General features: G+C 47.2%; 1 protein-coding gene across 1 annotated transcript in view; it reads left to right on the forward strand.

The window, feature by feature from the left end:
• The first annotated feature begins 338 nt into the window (after positions 1 to 338).
• The window catches only part of LOC126101376 (UDP-glycosyltransferase UGT5-like), a 40,267-nt gene continuing 22,651 nt past the window's right edge, over positions 339 to 17,954 (forward strand). Inside the window, exons 1-2 of the mRNA XM_049912043.1 lie at positions 339 to 588; positions 10,821 to 11,401. Coding sequence (XP_049768000.1) covers positions 339 to 588; positions 10,821 to 11,401 — 831 coding nt within the window. The remainder of the gene's footprint in view (positions 589 to 10,820; positions 11,402 to 17,954) is intronic.

Raw genomic sequence — 17,954 nt, forward strand, 5'->3', positions numbered from 1 at the left:
CTTGTTGAAATGTAGAAATACGGGATCGCTTTCAGATCCCTTGTCGATAGCACTAACTACTTCGTATGAATACAGAGTCAATTGCCTTTCACAAGAACGATATTTTCTGCACCCGTGCAGGTTATGTATCGATAGCTCGTTTATTACAAGCTGCTTCGTAATGTGGAACACAGTATATGTTCGGAAATGCTTCTGCAAATCGATGTCAGCGATATGGGCACTCAGCAGTTTACAAAGCGTGAGATAGTAGGTTTGCTGTTTCAGGCTATGGAAACAAATATGTCAGTGGTATGACGCAAGAGTAACGTTATTTCCGTGTTTTCCATCCGTAGACACAGATGGGGCTGTTGAGCGTGGTGCTCGTCGTGGCCGCGTCGCTGGCGTGCCTGCCACCGTCACGGGAGAGCGCCCGCGTGCTGTCCGTGTTCCCGGTGCCGATGCGCAGCCACTGGATCGTCTGCCGCAGCCTCCTGGAGGCGCTGCACGACAGAGGCCACCAGCTCACCGTGCTGACGCCCTACCCCACTGGCAGACCGCGACACAACTGGACGGAGCTCATCGTCCCAGACACCATGCACCTACTCGGTGGTGAGTACACACCCAGACCAGAACGTTCTCCGACATACATGTGGTTCACCAAAACTACTACTTATTAAGAATTTTAAAGCTTTCTAAATTTCGATTTCAAAACAGTTAAAATTTCCAACAGCTGCAAGTAATTTTTTTGTGATAAACCAAGTGACATAATTCCAGAGATTTTACAGGTCTCACACAGATGAATTTAAAGTAGACTGATAAGAGTTTGGATCGAGGAGGGAGGCGTGCCGTGGTAATCCGAGCAGTTGAGCGAACCCCTGTGCCAAGGTGGATTAATGGCAGATGCACCTATATCGTAAGCAGGAGACCCAGGTTCAATTCCCGGCCTTGGTACAGATTTTCATTTTAGTGGCTAACGTACCTGCCTAGTAAACAGGATACCCAGGTTCAATGACCGGACTTAGTACAAATTTTCATTCGCCGTATCGTACCTGCCTAGTAAACGGGAGACCCAGGTTCAATGACCGGCTTTGGCATAAATTTTCATTCGCCGCTTTTTTCTAACAAGGTTGGGAATTGAACCTGTGTCTCCTGTTTACTAGGCAAGTACGTTAGCCGCTAAGCCACCTTACATATATGCCTGGTGATCAAAAAGTCAGTATAAATTTGAAAACTGAATAAACCACGGAATAATGTAGATAGAGAGGTAAAAACTGACACACATGCCTGGAATGACATGGGGTTTTAATAGAACAAAAAAAAAACAAAGTTCACAAAATGTCCGACAGATGGTGCAGGACAGCCAAACGTCAGTGACTGAGCATGACAATCGTGTATAAAAGGAGCTGTAATGACAGAGAGAATGAGATGCGCCAGGAGTCGCAGCATGTTGACGTTACCTGAAAAGGCACTTTTAGTGAAGCTGTATTATCAGAATGGGAAATGTGCTAGTTCAGCGTTACGATCCTATCGCCCTGGGAAGTGGATTCGAACGGGTAAAGGTCCGTTGACAAATGTAGCTGTGGCGAGAATGATTTCGAAGTTCGAAGCCACGGGTTGTTTAGACGATAGACCCCGTAGTGGCCGACCGAGCACAAGGCGTAATGCTGCTGAGACAGTTCAGGAAGAAATGGAGACTGTAGCGGGTTCGTCTATGCACGGGGAAGTCAGCGCTCGTGCAGTCGCACGTCGCACCGGCATTCCATACACGACTGTTTGCTTGGCACTGAGGCGTACCCTCCGATGCTATCCGTACAAAATCCATCGGCATCATGAACTGTTACCTGGCGATTTAGTGAAGTGGAGGGCATCTTCGGTGTGGGTGTTTCAAAAGATGGCGGAAGATGGCGATTGGTTGAGTAACGTGTTGTGCACCGACGAAGCTCATTTCACGCTCCGAGGGTCTGTCAACGACCACAACTGCAGAATTTGGGCTACCGAAAATCCTAGAACTGTCGTGGAAATTCCATTGCACGACCAGAAAGTCACGGTATGGCTTGGATTTACCACATATACCATTATCGGCCTTTTTTCTTCGAGGAAATGTGTGATTCTGGTTTTGTAACTGCTACCGTGACGGGTGAGAGGTACGCCGATATGTTACAAAATCGTATCGTCCCCAGCCTGGCTGATAAACACCTGCTGGAACGTATGATGTTTATACAGGATGGCGCTCCATCCCATTCTGCTAGACGCGTGAAAGATCTCTTGCGCGCCTCGTTTGGTAATGATCGTATGCTCTGCCGCCACTGTCGTCATGCTTGGGCCTCCCAGGTCTCCAGACCTCAATCCGTGCGATTATTGGCTTTGGGGTTACCTGAAGTCGCAAGTGTTTCGTGATCGACCGACATCTCTAGGGATGCTGAAAGAAAACATCCGACGCCAATGCCTCACCATAACTCCGGATATACTTTACAGTGCTGTTCACAACATTATTCCTCAAAAATGGTTCAAATGGCTGTGAGCACTATGGGACTTAACATCTTAGGTCATCAGTCCCCTAGAACTTAGAACTACTCAAACCTAACTAACCTAAGGACATCACACACATCCATGCCCGAGGCAGGATTCGAACCTGCGACCGTAGCAGTCCCGCGGTTCCGGACTGACGCGCCTAGAACCGCACGGCCACGACGGCCGGCACCATTATTCCTCGACTACAGCTATTGTTGAGGAATGATGGTGGACATATTGAGCATTTCCTGAAAAGATCATAATCTTTGCTTTGTCTTACTTTGTTATGCTAATTATTGCTATTCTGATCAGATGAAGCGGCATCTGTCGGACATTTTTTGAACTTTCGTATTTTTTTGGTTCTAATAAAACCCCATGTCCTTCCAAGCATGTGTGTCAATTTGTACCTCTCTATCTACATTATTCCGTGATTTATTTAGTTTTCAAATTTATAGTGACCTTTTGATCACCCGGCGAATGAAAATTTGTACCAAGGCCGGGAATTGAACCTGGGTCTCCTGCTTACTAAGCAGGTACGTTAGCCACTAAGCCACCTTGGTATAGCGGTTCACACAACTGCGTTGATTACGCTGGCGCATCTCCCTCCTCGCTCTAAAATCTCACTAGCGCCTCAGTCTACTTTAAATTCATCTGTGTGAGACCTGTAAAGTCTCTTAAACTCTTTCATTTCATGTATCACATAAAATCTTTCTAAACAGAACAAATGTTATTAACATTCTACATATTATTCTTCATATCTACATATTTATGTCTGAACATAGGCACCCCGGCGACGAACACGTTTCTCCCAATGAGAGACTGTATAATATTTGACTTTGTAGAAGGAACCACAACCTCATCTATGCTTGCACCGCTTCGTGGCTATTAAAGTCATCGGAAGTGTTTTTTAAGTTCTGAAAATGGATGAAATTTGAGTGGGGCAAAATCGGGACTGTATGGGAGATGGCCGACAACAGTAAACAGAAGGGGTCGCGTAGCTGCAGATGCGGCAGCGCTCATGTGTGGTCTGCCATCGTCATACAGAAGGAGAGGATGCCCCGCGTGCGGCCGAACTCTTCGAATTCGAATGTCGATTACAACATGCTGTTTCTCACGCACTTCATAGCTACGTTACACCCCACTGTGTTAAACGCTGCAATGTGGAGCCCTCTAGCGGCAGAGTGTTACGGAAATGTAGACATGAAGAACAAGGATGTAGAATGTTAATGACGTCGGTTTTATTTAAAAACCTTTAAGAGTTGTCACATAAACAATTCAGAAGCATTACTTCTCAGCACGCTCTGATATGTTTTTTCGACGATGACATGCAACCGAGACAAATCAGGTGTATTGTGACAGTTCAACATGGAATTAAGAAAGCCTATAAAGTTGAAGTCATGGTTGGTTGGTTGGTTTAAAAGAGGGGGGGAAGGGACCAATCTGCTACGTCATCGGTCCCTTGTTCCGAATAAAACAATGCCACAGTGATGAGAATGAGACAAGTGACACTGACAACACAAAACGGAGAGAAAGAAAAAGGCACAAGAACGACGGAAGGGCAACAAACACTTAAATGGACGAAAGGGGAGAAGAAAACCACAGAAATGCAAGAAACAGGTAGAAGAGATTAAAACGACAAATCAGATTACCGTGGCAGGCTGACCATGAGAATCAAAAGAAGATGCCAGCCACACTTTAAAACCTCCACCCTAAAAGCACGAGAATGGAGGACATAGAGGGACAAAGGACATGCGCTAAACCTTAGATCAAATGATAAAACCCACCCTCACGAACAAAACGTAAAACCAAATCAGCCGATGAGGCGTTGTCAAATAAAATTAACGGCAACGCGTCCGGTAACCGATGATTTCGCCGCAGGGCAGTCAAAGTGGGACAGTGCACCAGGATATTGGAAAATCGGGCGCCGCGTCTACACTGAGGCGGGTCTTCAGGGCGCAGGAGGTAGCCGTGGGTCGCCCAAGCGTGGCCCATGCGGAGCCGGCAGAGAGCCACAGAGCCCCCGCGAGAGACCCGCATGGAGGACTGCCACACATTCGTAGTCTCCTTAACAGCACGCAGTTTGTGGTACATACTGAGACTAGGCCATTCCGTCTCCCAAAGCCGAAAAACCTAGCGGCGTAAAAACGAACGCAGGTCAGTTATTGGATTGCCGATCTCCATAAGCGGTTTCCGTGTAGCCTGTTTGACCAGCCTGTCTGCAAGTTCGTTGCTTGAGATGCCGACATGTCATGAGGTCCATACAAACAAACTGAACCACCGGATCGTTCCAGGGCATAGATGAACTCCTGGATGGTCGCTACCAAAGAGTGACGAGGGTAGCACTGGTCGATAGCTCGTAGACTGCTCAAGGAATCAGTACACAGAAGAAACGACTCCCCAGGATATGAACGGATGTGCTCAAGAGCACGAGATATAGCCATCAGCTCTGCAGTGAAAACACTGCAGCCATCGGGCAAGTAATGCTGTTCAATATGTCCTTCGTGGGCATACGTGAAGCCGAGCTGTTCAATATGTCCTCCATGGACATACGTGAAGCCGACGCGACCATCAGCCGTCGAGCCGTCGTCGGTGTAAACCACTTCATGGCCTCGGTACGTGTCGAGAATCGAGAGGAAGTGACAGCAGAGAGCCACGGGGTGAACTGAGTCCTTTGGGCCACGTGGAAGGTAGCCGCGGCCTAGTGTGGAGGTGTACGCGAATGGACCTCGAGTATAGGTGTTAAAGGCAAGGACTCCAGTTCAGATACAAGGGATCGGACGCGAACTGCAATTGTAAGGCCTGACCTGGGCCGCCGATGCGGGAGCTGAACCACCGTTGGTGGGAAAAGGAGACGGTAATTCGGATGCGCAGGAGCACTACGAACGTGCACGTCTGACGTGCAATGGAGGGACACCAGCCTCCTCCAGGACGCTGGTCAACGGACTTGTCCTAAAAACTCCCGTTCCTAGTCGAACGCCACAGTGGTGCACTGGATGGAGTAAACGCAACGCTGAGGGCGCCGCCGAACCATAAACTAGACTCCCATAGTCATGGCGGGATTGAATAAAGGCTCTGTCGAGCTGCAGCAGCGTAGAACGATCTGCACCCCTGTTGGTGTTGCTTAGGCAGCGGAGGGCATTGAGGTGCTGCCAGCACTTCCGCCTAAGCTGACGAAGTTGGGGAAGTAAATCGGGCGTCGATAACAAGTCCTAAAAATCAATATGTCTCCACTTCAGTGAGCGGATCGTCAGTAAGATAAAGTTCTGGTTCCGGATGAACGGTACGACACCGACAGCAGTGCGTAACACACGACTTTCCGGTCGAAGACTGGAAGCCGTGGGTTAGAGTCCATGACTGCGCCCTGTAGGCGTCGCTCAGCAGTACGAAATGCAGAAGTCGTCTACATACAGAGTGGGTGAGACAGATGGACTTTCAGCTGCTGCTAGATTGTGAGTGGCCACTAAAAATAGAGATACACTCAATACAGGGCCCTGCAGGAACCCATTCTCCTGAATATGGGAGGAACCAACTAGGGCACGGAAAGTTCGAAGCGACAGGAGATTCTGGATAAAAATCGGGAGCGGGCGTCGGAGACCCCACTCGTATAATGTGGCAAGGATGTCACTAGGTGGTGTCATACGCTTCGCGTAAATCAAAAGAGACGGCAAGAAGGTGTTGGCGTCTGGAAAAGGCAGTTCGGATGACAGACTCAAGGGGCATAAGATATCAGTGGTTGAGCGACTCAGGCGGAAACCACCCTGGCACGGAGCCAGTGGGCCACGTGACTCCAGGACCCAACCCAGTCCAAACGCCGACACAACATACGTTCCAGTAGCTTACAAAGAACGTTGGTGAGGCTCGTGGGCCGATAGCCACATCAAGCGGGTTTTTGCCATGTTTGAGCAGTGGTACGATGGTGCTCTCCAGCCAGTGTGATGGAAAGACGCCATCGCACCAGATCCAGTTGAATATCACGAGGAGATGTGGCTTGTAGTCAGACGAGAGATGTTTAATCATCTGACTGTGGATCCGATCTGGCCCAGGGGCTGTGTCGGGGCAATGTGCAAGGACTCTGAGGAGCTCCCACTCTGTAAATGGGGCGTTATAGGGTTCACTGTGGCGTGTAGTGAACGAGAGGACTTTCCCTTCCATCCGCCGTTTGTGAGTGCGAAAGGCTGGGGAGTAAGTCTCCGACGCAGAGGCGCGAGCATAGTGCTCATCAAAGTGCTCCGCAAACGCGTCTGCGCCGATAGATAACACGTCATTTATGTTAATACTAGGAACATATGTTGGGGTCTCGTACCCAAAAAGTAGTTATATCTTTGCCCAGACTTGGCAAGGTGACGTATGGCACCCAGTGTTCGAGACGTATCTCTCCTAACACTACTGCTTCCGTCTTTTGATCTTTTGATAAGCTGCCGAACGCGGGCACGGAACCGTTTAAAGGCTGTGAGGTACTGCAATGAAGGGTGCCGCTTATGCCGCTGTAGAACTCGCCGACGCTCCTTAATTGCTCGGCGACTTCCGGTGACCACCAAGGGACTGTATTTCGCTGAAGTGCACCCTAAACAATGAGGGATCGCTTTTTTCGCCGCAGAAACGATCGTTGTAGTTATCTGCTCAACCACCACATTAATGTTATCATATGGGGGAAATGCTACGGTAACTGCGGAGGTGAAAGCTTCCCAGCCTGCCTTGTTTGAAGCTCATCTGGGCAGGCGCCCATTGGCCTGTCGCCGGGACAGTGACAAGAAGATGGGGAAGTGGTCACTACCACACAGGTCGTCATGTGCTCTACAGTGGATATATGGGAGAAGGCCAGGGCTGCAAACCGAGAGAACAATGGCCGAATATGTGCCATGTGCCACACTGAAACGTGTGGAGGCACCTGTATTTAAGAGGCAGAGGTCGAGTTGTGACAGTAAATTTTCAACATCTCTGCCTCGGCCAGTAAGCACGGTGCCACCCCACAAGGGGTTATGAGTGTTAAAATATCCCAAAGTAGGGGAAGTTTAGGGAGTGGATCAGTCAGTGCAGCCAATACGTTCAGGGGTACTGCACCATCTGGAGAAAGATATATGTTGCAGACAGTTATTTCCTGCGTCATCCTTATTCTGACAGTCACAGCTTCAAGAGGAATTTGAAGGGGCACAGGTTCACTGCATACTAAGTTCAAGACATAGACACAAACTCCACCTGACACTCTATTATAGTCACTACAGTTCTTGTAATATCCCCTGTAGCTGTGGAGGACAGGGGTCTGCATTTCTGGGAACCAGGTTTTTTGAAGTGCATTGCAGAAAGCAGGTGTAAAGCTTAAAAGTTGCCATAGCTCAGCCAGGTGGTGGAAAAAACCGCCACAATTCCACTGGCGGATGACGTTATCGTGAGGCTGGGAAGGCATGAAGCGCGAAAGGAGGCAGGTTATGCCCCAGGGTCACCTGCTGGCACCGATTGAGTATTTGTAGCCATTTCTTTGGTTGATGAGGCACCAGTGAGATCCAGGTACGCAGGGGACGCTAAGATATCCACTGCATCCTCAGATGCTGAATTTATACGGAGTGGCGGTGTTGGGGCCACCAGAGGGTCCTGTTTGTTAGCAGACTTCTTCTTAGTTTGCTTGCTCTGTTACTTCTCTGTAGAGGCTTCCTGGGAATTTTTCTCCAAAGCAGCTTCAGGCATGGAGAAAGACTGTGAACTATTCGTCCAGTAGCTTTCGGCTCCTTGAGACGCTGGCGAGTGTCCGCCGTGTCGTTTGTGGAGACGTTGGGAGGGAGGACCGCAAGGGCCCTCTTCCACATGAGGAGACCTGGAGGAGGCTGTTGCTACTCTGGCAGGGGGAGGGCAACGATGTCCCCTGCGTTTTGAGGCCTTGCTCCCGAAGCAGGTGCTTTGGGAGCAACGGAGCAAGATTTGACCCCTACCACCAAGGGGACGGATGTATTCTAGTGACCCAGAGGACTCACTGTTAATGGCACAGAGCGAGGAATCACTGGCACTTGGGACGGCGATGGTGACGTAGCTGCAGCGTATGTCGATGTCAACTGAATGGGGTGTAATCTTTGAAATCTACATTTAGCCTCTGTGTAAGTCAATCAGTACAGGGTCTTGTACTCCATGATTTTCCGCTCCTTCTGGAGTACTGGGCAGTCTGGCGAGCAGGGGGAGTGGTGCTCTCCACAGTAGATGCAAATGGGATGTGGCACACATGGAGTATCTGGGTGGAGTGGACGTCTGCAGTCTCGGCATGTGGTGCTAGAAGTGCAGCGGGAAGACATGTGCCCGAACTTCCAGTACTTAAAGCAACGCATAAGGGGAAGGACGTATGGTTTAACGTCACAGTGGTAAATCATGACCTTGACCTTTTCGGGCAATGAATCACCGTCAGAGGCTAAGATGAAGGCACTGGTGGCAACCCTGTTGTCTTTGGCTCCCCTGTAGACACGGCAGATGAAATGAACACCCCGCCGTTATAAATTGGCGCGGAGTTCGTCGACAGATTGAAAGAGGAGGTCGGGATGGAAAATAATCCCCTGGACGATGTTGAGGCTTTTATGGGGAGTGACGGAAACAGGAAAATCACCCTGCTTGTCACAGGCGAGTAACGCTCGGCATTGGGCTGGGCATGCTGTCTGAATCAAGATTGCGTCGTTTCGCATCTTGGACAGCGCTGTTACTTCTCTAAACCTATCCTGAAGGTGTTCAAAGAAAAATTGAGGCTTTTTAGGTAGAAAGGAGTTCCTATCAGTTCTGCTACAGAGTAAAAACCGAGGGGAATTTAGCTCTCTCTGTTCGTTCTGTTGCCCTACATTCCTCCAATTATGTAGCGAGGGAGGAAAACGATTTACGGTCATACCTGTCGGCATTGTATTCGATCTTGCCCTTCTTAGAGACTGCTGGTGCTGTACGGTCACCAGCAAGAGATGGCTTAGTCCGCTCCATTGCTCGTCATCCGCCCTGATGCCACCCACTCCGATCAGTGACTCTCCTCACGTGCGCCACCCAGCTACAGCAAAGGCACGGTGGCTGTTGCCGGGAGTCCTGATGACCCAGGAAGACAGGAATCCTTGGCATACGTGAGGAGTTTAGAGCTCTGGCATCAGCAGTGCGATCCCATTGTTGTCAGGGGGCTACCACCAAATGGGTACCTGACGGCCACACCACAACGGACTGGCTACCGTGCTGGATATTAGGCGCAGAAAAATCCAATATTATAATGGGGGCGAAATAGGACAAGAGACAACGGAAGAAGATGACATACCGCAGAAAGTGTCCTCGCCCAAATAGTTGAATCACAGGTGGAGGTGCAAAGCCATGACCAGAGATTCGAGAGTTCGAATCTAAGGGCACTGTGGATAACTCGTGCACCACGGAAGGCGTCCTTCCTCATATGGCCCGCACTTCTGTGGAATTTTGAACGCGCCAAGTCAAACCATAGAATTGGACGTGAACTCAAGGACCGAAAAGTGTGAGACTGCTTTTAGTCGCCTCTTACGACAGGTAGGAATATCTCTGGCCTAATTTAGCCCCTGGACCTGCAGGGGGATGAAGTCATGATTATATGAAATAAATGAGTACTAACTTACAGTCGAGTGGCGGTAATTTCATTCAAGGAAAACCCAGGTATTTGTATGAGTGACTCATTGGAAACGACCCATTTTTGTGAAATGTAGAAATTTACATTTTTGAACATATGAAACAAGCTGTCTGCGCCACCTTCATATCAAGATCTGACCGAATATTTGTGCAACTTTTTTCAGTCCGTGCTTCATTATAGATAGCCGGCCGGAGTGGCCGAGCGGTTAAAGGCGCTACAGTCAGGAACCGCACGACCGCTACGGTCGCAGGTTCGAATCCTGCCTCGGGCATGGATGTGTGTGATGTCCTTAGGTTAGTTAGGTTTAAGTAGTTCTAAGTTCTAGGGGACTTATGACCACAGCAGTTGAGTCACATAGTGCTCAGAGCCATTTGAACCATTTTTTTCCCTTATAGATAACTGTAATTTGTGAAAAGTCTTAGGTTACTAATAATATTGTCTTCAAGGTCATTAACGTACAATTTGAACAGCGAGGTTCCCAACTCGCTTCCCAGTGTCACAACAGATGTTACCGGTACGTCTGTCGATAACGCTTCATTCGGGATAACATGTTGCGTCCTGGCAAAAACCATCTTTCCAGTCAGAAATTTCGTTTAGTTTTCCCTACCAAATATGATCACACCCAGAGACTGGCCATGAGAAAAGCTTTAATGAACTTGCGATTGGCTGTATACCCTATTCATATACTGATTTGACAAAAGCTGAATGTGGTACCTACTCCCTTCTCTTCTAGGGACCGGTGACCTGTTCAGCCTAGGCCAAAGGAGTGACTTCGTTTGGCTCCTGAGACTGTTCAACTACGGAATCTCGTCGTGCGAAGTTTTCCTACAACAGGAAGGCGTACAGCAGCTCTTCGAATCCGACCGCGAGTTCGACGTCATCATCATCGAGACGTTCTTCAACGACTGCCTGATGGCGCTGGCGCACAAGTTCCGGGCTCCCGTGATCGCCATCTCGACGCTGGTGGGCACCGTGTGGATGAGCGACATGATGGGCAGCCCGTACCCGCTGTCCTACGTCGCCGAGCCCTTCCTGTCCTACACGGACCGCATGCCCTTCTGGCAGCGGCTGCACAACGCGGCCTTCGCGACGTACGCGCGGCTCGTCCGCCGGCTGTACTACGCGCCCCGGCAGGACGCCCTGGTGCGCAGACACGTGGCCGGCCCCGCGCTGCCGAGCGTACTGGACATCGAGAGGAACACCTCGCTGCTCTTCCTCAACAGCCATCCCAGTCTGAACTTCCCGCGCCCGCTGGCGCCCAACGTGATCGAGATCGGAGGCATGCATGTCTGTTCCCCTCGCACACTCCCACAGGTAAGTACCAGCACATCGTGATGTCCCGTCTGATGCACTGTGGCAGGGCTACTGCACGTGAGCGGCATACGTTGTGCAACTGTTCCCATTTACCACTGTCGTCGAAGCGACTTTTGTTCATGATGAGGTGAAAACGTCCACGTCGAGAGAGTCTCTTTTGCCTAACAGTTTCAGTCTTCTCTTTCCGTTGAGATGTAAATGACTTTTACTCATTGCTGACGTCCGCAGCTCGTGGTCTCGAGGTCGCGTTCTCGCTTCCCGAGCACGGGGTCCCGGGTTCGATTCACGGTGGGATCAGGGGTTTTCACTTGCCTCGAGATGACTGAGTGTTTGTGTTGTCCTCATCATTTCATCATCCTTCATGCAAGTGGCAAGATTGGACTGAGGAAAGGTCGGGAATTTGTACGGGCGCTGATAACCGCGCAGTTGAGGGCTCCACAATCCAGACACCATCATTGCTGACTTCACTCGAAGTAAACATCAAAAATTTTTATGCTTATGATTCCGTACTACAAGAGCCACACACTCGTACTACACCTCTAGAAATGTCTCACTTTAGCCGGAAAGTCGATAGGTGGTAGTATTACGGACACACAGCATTAATGGCCGCGCTTTCCCACCGGAGTTTTGCAATAATTAAGGCAGTCCGTCCTTGAAATGACCTAGTGGGCCGCCGCGTAAAAATTCTTCCTACCTCTTATGTGGAGATGCTCTCGTGGTTTTATGTTTCCTTACAGAGCCGTAGCAGCGCTGTCGGTTTCTGAAAGTGTAATACTACTGTCTATGGTTTACGTAACGAGAAGAAGTTTTGTTTGCGCAAATAATTTCTACACAGGACGCCCTTATGGTGCGTTTATTTAAGAAACACCGTAAAGTGAACTCGTTCACATTGCTTATAAGCTAACTGTTAACAGTACTAGAGCGTGGTCTGCCGCATGACTAGATCGAAAGGCATCCTATCGACAACTAACGACTATGGCACACAGTCTGTAACTTGAGCGTACAGTCCGTATAGTTCGTATAAGATCGTACATCTTCGGCTATGCCTAAGTTATTAATTTATTTAATAATATCAACTTTTCCTGGCATTATAAAGTTGCCAAAACACAATATTTATGATCCGTGGACTCCTCCTAATGTTTGTTTGCCAGAGGGTAACTTTTGTTAGCAAATATTTATTGATAATAATCAGTTGAGTCGCTCTTGAATAAGTGTACTTTCCCTAGGTATTTCTTCAGGTGGGCGAGCGCTTCTGCTAGGCAACATGGAAATCTACCGCTCTCTCCTTACTCAGTACGTACTGCAGAGCTGAGCGCTGTGAGATTCGCTTCATGTATATGAAACAGCAAAACTGTAGAAGAAATTAGGACTAACCCGTGGTCTGTAGCGTCTTTGATTCATAATCAAAACGTCTTCGGTCCCGGGTTCGATCCCCGCCACTGCCTAATTTTTGATAAATAATCAGCAATGGCGGCCGAAGACTTCCGGCATAAGAAGTCAGCCTCATTCTGCCAACGGACTTGTCAAAGAGGGCGGAGGAGCGGATAGAGGTTCAGGGCACTCGCTTGTCCTAGGGGTGGGAAATTGCCCCTAAAGGCGGAAGAATCAGCAATTATCAACGACATGAGGATGCAGAAGGCAATGGAAACTACTGCATTAAAGGCACGTAACGTGTATCCACAGGATATGTGGCCTGTAATTAAAGAAGTATCATGATGATCTCTCCATTGGCAAGAGATTCCGGAATAGTCCCCCATTCGGATCTCCAGGAGGGGACTGCCAAGGGGGAGGTTACCATGAGAAAAAGACTGAATAATCTACGAAAGGATAACGTTCCACGAGTCGGGGCGTAGAATGTCAGAAGCTTGAACGTGGTAGGAAAACTAGAAAATCTGAAAAGGGAAATGCAAAGGCTGAATGTAGATATAGTAGGGGTCAGTGAAGTGAAGTGGAAGGAAGACAAGGATTTCTGGACAGATGAGTATCGGGTAATATCAACAGCAGCAGAAAATGGTATAACAGGTGTAGGATTCGTTATGAATAGGAAGGTAGGGCAGAGAGTGTGTTACTGTGAACAGTTCAGTGACCGGGTTGTTCTAATCAGAATCGACAGCAGACCAACACCGACAACGATAGTTCAAGTATACATGCCGACGTCGCAAGCTGAAGATGAACAGATAGAGAAAGTGTATGAGGATATTGAAAGGGTAATGCAGTATGTAAAGGGGGACGAAAATCTAATAGTCATGGGCGACTGGAATGCAGTTGTAGGGGAAGGAGTAGAAGAAACGGTTACAGGAGAATATGGGCTTGGGACAAGGAATGAAAGAGGAGAAAGACTAATTGAGTTCTGTAACAAGTTTCAGCTAGTAACAGCGAATACCCTGTTCAAGAATCACAAGAGGAGGAGGTATACTTGGAAAAGGCCGAGAGATACAGGAAGATTTCAATTAAATTACATCATGGTCAAACAGAGATTCCGAAATTAGATACTGGATTGTAAGGTGTACCCAGGAGCAGATATAGACTCAGATCACAATATACTAGTGATTAAGAGTAGGCTGAAGTTCAAGACGTTAGTCAGGAAGAATCAATACGCAAAGAAGTGGGATACGGAAGTACTAAGGAATGACGAGATACGTTTGAAGTTCTCTAACGCTATAGATACAGCAATAAGGAATAGCGCAGTAAGCAGTACAGTTGAAGAGGAACGGACATCTCTAAAAAGGGCCATCACAGAAGTTGGGAAGGAAAACATAGGTACAAAGAAGGTAGCTGCGAAGAAACCATGGGTAACAGAAGAAATACTTCAGCTGATTGATGAAAGGAGGAAGTACAAACATGTTCCGGGAAAATCAGGAATACAGAAATACAAGTCACTGAGGAATGAAATAAATAGGAAATGCAGGGAAGCTAAGACGAAATGGCTGCAGGAAAAATGTGAAGACATCGAAAAAGATATGATTGTCGGAAGGACAGACTTAACATACAGAAAAGTCAAACAACCTTTGCTGACATTAAAACCAGCGGTGGTAACATTAAGAGTGCAACGGGAATTCCACTGTTAAATGCAGAGGAGAGAGCAGATAGGTGGAAAGAAAACATTGAAAGCCTCTATGAGAGTGAAGATTTGTCTGATGTGATAGAAGAAGAAGCAGGAGTCGATTTAGAAGAGATAGGGGATCCAGTATTAGAATCGGAATTTAAAAGAGCCGTGGAGGACTTACGGTCAAATAAGGTAGAAGGGATAGATAACATTCCATCAGAATTTCTAAAATCATTGGGGGAAGTGGCAACAAAACGACTATTCACGTTGGTGTGTAGAATATATGAGCCTGGCGATATACCATCTGACTTTCGGAAAAGCATCATCCACACAATTTCGAAGACGGCAAGAGCTGACAGGTGCGAGAATTATCGCACAATCAGTTTAACAGCTCACGCATCGAAGCTGCTTACAAGAGTAATATACAGAAGAATGGAAAAGAAAATTGAGAATGCGCTAGGTGACGATCAGTTTGGCTTTAGGAAACGTAAAGGGACGAGAGAGGCAATTCTGACGTTACGGCAAATAATGGAAGCAAGGCTAAAGAAAAATCAAGACGCTTTCATAGGATTTGTCGACCTGGAAAAAGCGTTCGACAATATAAAATGGTGCAAGCTGTTCGAGATTATCAAAAAAGTAGGGTTAAGCTATAGGGAGAGACGGGTCATATACAATATGTACAACAACCAAGAGGGAATAATAAGACTGGACGATCAAGAACGAAGTGCTCGTATTAAGAAGGGTGTAAGACAAGGCTGTAGCCTTTCGCCCCTACTCTTCAATCTATACATCGAGAAAGCAATGGTGGAAATAAAAGAAAGGTTCAGGAGTGGAATTAAAATACAAGGTGAAAGGATATCAATGATACGATTCGCTGATGACATTGCTATCCTGAGTGAAAGTGAAGAAGAATTAAATGATCTGCTAGGCGGAATGAACAGTCTAATGAGTACACAGTATTGTTTGAGAGTAAATCGGAGAAAGACGAAGGCAATGAGAAGTAGTAGAAATGGGAACAGCGAGAAACTTAACATCAGGATTGATGGTCACGAAGTCAATGAAGTTAAGGAATTCTGCTACCTAGGCAGTAAAATAACCAATGACGGACGGAGCAAGGAGGACATCAAAAGCAGACTCGCTATGGCAAAAAAGGCATTTCTGGCCAAGAGAAGTCTACTAATATCAAATACCGGCCTTAATTTGAGGAAGAAATTTCTGAGAATGTACGTCTGGAGTACAGCATTGTTTGGTAGTGAAACATGGACTGTGGGAAAACCGGAACAGAAGAGAATCGAAGCATTTGAGATGTGGTGCTACAGACGAATGTTGAAAATTAGGTGGACTGATAAGGTAAGGAATGAGGAGGTTCTATGCAGAATCGGAGAGGAAAGGAATATGTGGAAAACACTGATAAGGAGAAGGGACAGGATGATAGGACATCTGCTAAGACATGAGGGAATGACTTCTATGGTACTAGAGGGAGCTGTAGAGGGCAGAAACTGTAGAGGAAGACAGAGATTGGAATATGTCAAGCAAATAATTGAGGACGTAGGTTGCAAGTGCTACTCTGAGATGAAGAGGTTAGCACAGGAAAGGAATTCGTGGTGGGCCACATCAAACCAGTCAGTAGACTGATGACCAAAAAAAGAAAAAAAGATATTAAATGCGCTCTTACCTGCAAATAAGGGGTAACTGACAGTGCCCCAGTTATTAAGAACGATCACTTTGATGTCTGTCTGTCTGTCTGTCCCTCTATATCCCTTTTCCACTTTTAAGACCCTTTTTTTCAGATATCAAGTTCAAATGTATGTTAGATACTGACGTCTACAGTTATTTGACGGTGTGAAACGTTTATAGTTCTGAGTCAATGAAATCAAAAGAGAGGGCTATTTGTGTCTCATCGAGGGCTATTCGGAAAGTAACGTCCGTTAGGTCGCGAAATGGAAACGGCAGTAAAAAGCCAATGAACCTTTGCACAGGTGTGTTGGACAGTGTCGCCAGTATGTCTGTCGATCACATCTCGTCGCTCACTTCAGTTTTGAGCACACAGTGAGCACGTAAAGATGCCTAGTAGTGTCCCTTGCCAAGTATGGGTGCCCGCTACGAGTTTTCGCCTGATTTCATGCAACCCCATATGACATACCTGTTGTGCATTTCCTTCTTGAGGGACAACTCTCAGCCGCACACTATTGGGGCAATGAGGACGCCCCTGCACCATTTTCGATGTGAATTTTTGGATCACCCACCATGCTGCCCGGACTTGCCTCCCACTGATGTTCATCTCTGCTCCCATGAACTGCTGGCTACGAAAACAATATTTCGGCACAAGCAACGAACTGCAGACCAGCGCAGAGAAGTGGCAGAAAGCACAGGCGACTGCCTTCTATGACGGGGGTATTTTAAAGTTGGTACAACGCTACAACAAACGCATAAGTCGGAACGACGACTACTAGGAGAAGTAGTTCGGACGTGTAGGGATCACGTGTAGCAAAAACATTTTTGATTTTCATTATGGTTTCCATTCCGAGACCGATCTGACGTCATTTTCCGAAAAGCCCCCGTATTTCGATACTGGAAAACTCACTCATCAAAATCAATAGGATATTTCCCGTTTACCAGTTATCATGAAATTTGACAAGCAAAGTTTCTCAGGACAAGTAAAGGAATATCCTAAATTGCTTAATCGTAATTATGTCAGTTAATAAATACTTTTATATCGTTTTTGTCCGTCTGTCTATTCGTCTATTAAGACCTCTCTTTCTTAGGAACAGGTAGAGGTTTCGATTTGAAATTGATATCGTGTATTATGGTCTACCGTCTCTTGGTAGAGCAAAAAATTTAACGTTTTAAGTAAATTCAGTCAAAAGATAGGGCCATTTACTGGTCAGATCCCTACGCTTTTAGAGAAATGTAACATTAGACTGCTTTGCGGACCAAGAAAGAAAATATCTCAAGTCCTCAAATCTGTAAAGGATAAACGCCCCACCTGTCTGGATTGCAACAACAAAGAGCAGCGTGAGTGCACCTCTGAAGGAAATATAAGTCTTTGCCCACAAGGAGAAGTAGAGAAACTAATCGTAGCAGATTATGCACTTCAGTTAAAAAGTCATGACGCTAAGTTTTCCGAAATCAAAATGTTATCTACAATTACGACAGAAAAGAGACATTCATAAAACGTAATGGTATATGGATAGTAGCTCTACACACCCGATAAATAAGATTTATTTTTGACAGACTCAAGTTTTATCTTTGGCAGACGACAAGTCGATAATCAAGTTTTATCTCGGACAAGGATTATCTCAGTCGACACGTGTAAATTTCTATCATGACCCTGTTCGACAGTGCTTATGCCACACTGGGCCATCCGCAACGTCAGTCGGCAAGACTGAGGAACCAGCAGCACGTTTGAAGATGCCTAACATGGTTCATGACGATACGTAAGAGACGAAAATGTGACATAGACCACGAACATCCAACCCACAAGATTCTCAGAAATCGAAATCAAGT

The sequence above is a fragment of the Schistocerca cancellata genome, chromosome 9, assembly GCF_023864275.1.
Source record: "Schistocerca cancellata isolate TAMUIC-IGC-003103 chromosome 9, iqSchCanc2.1, whole genome shotgun sequence".
Lineage (NCBI taxonomy): Eukaryota > Metazoa > Arthropoda > Insecta > Orthoptera > Acrididae > Schistocerca > Schistocerca cancellata.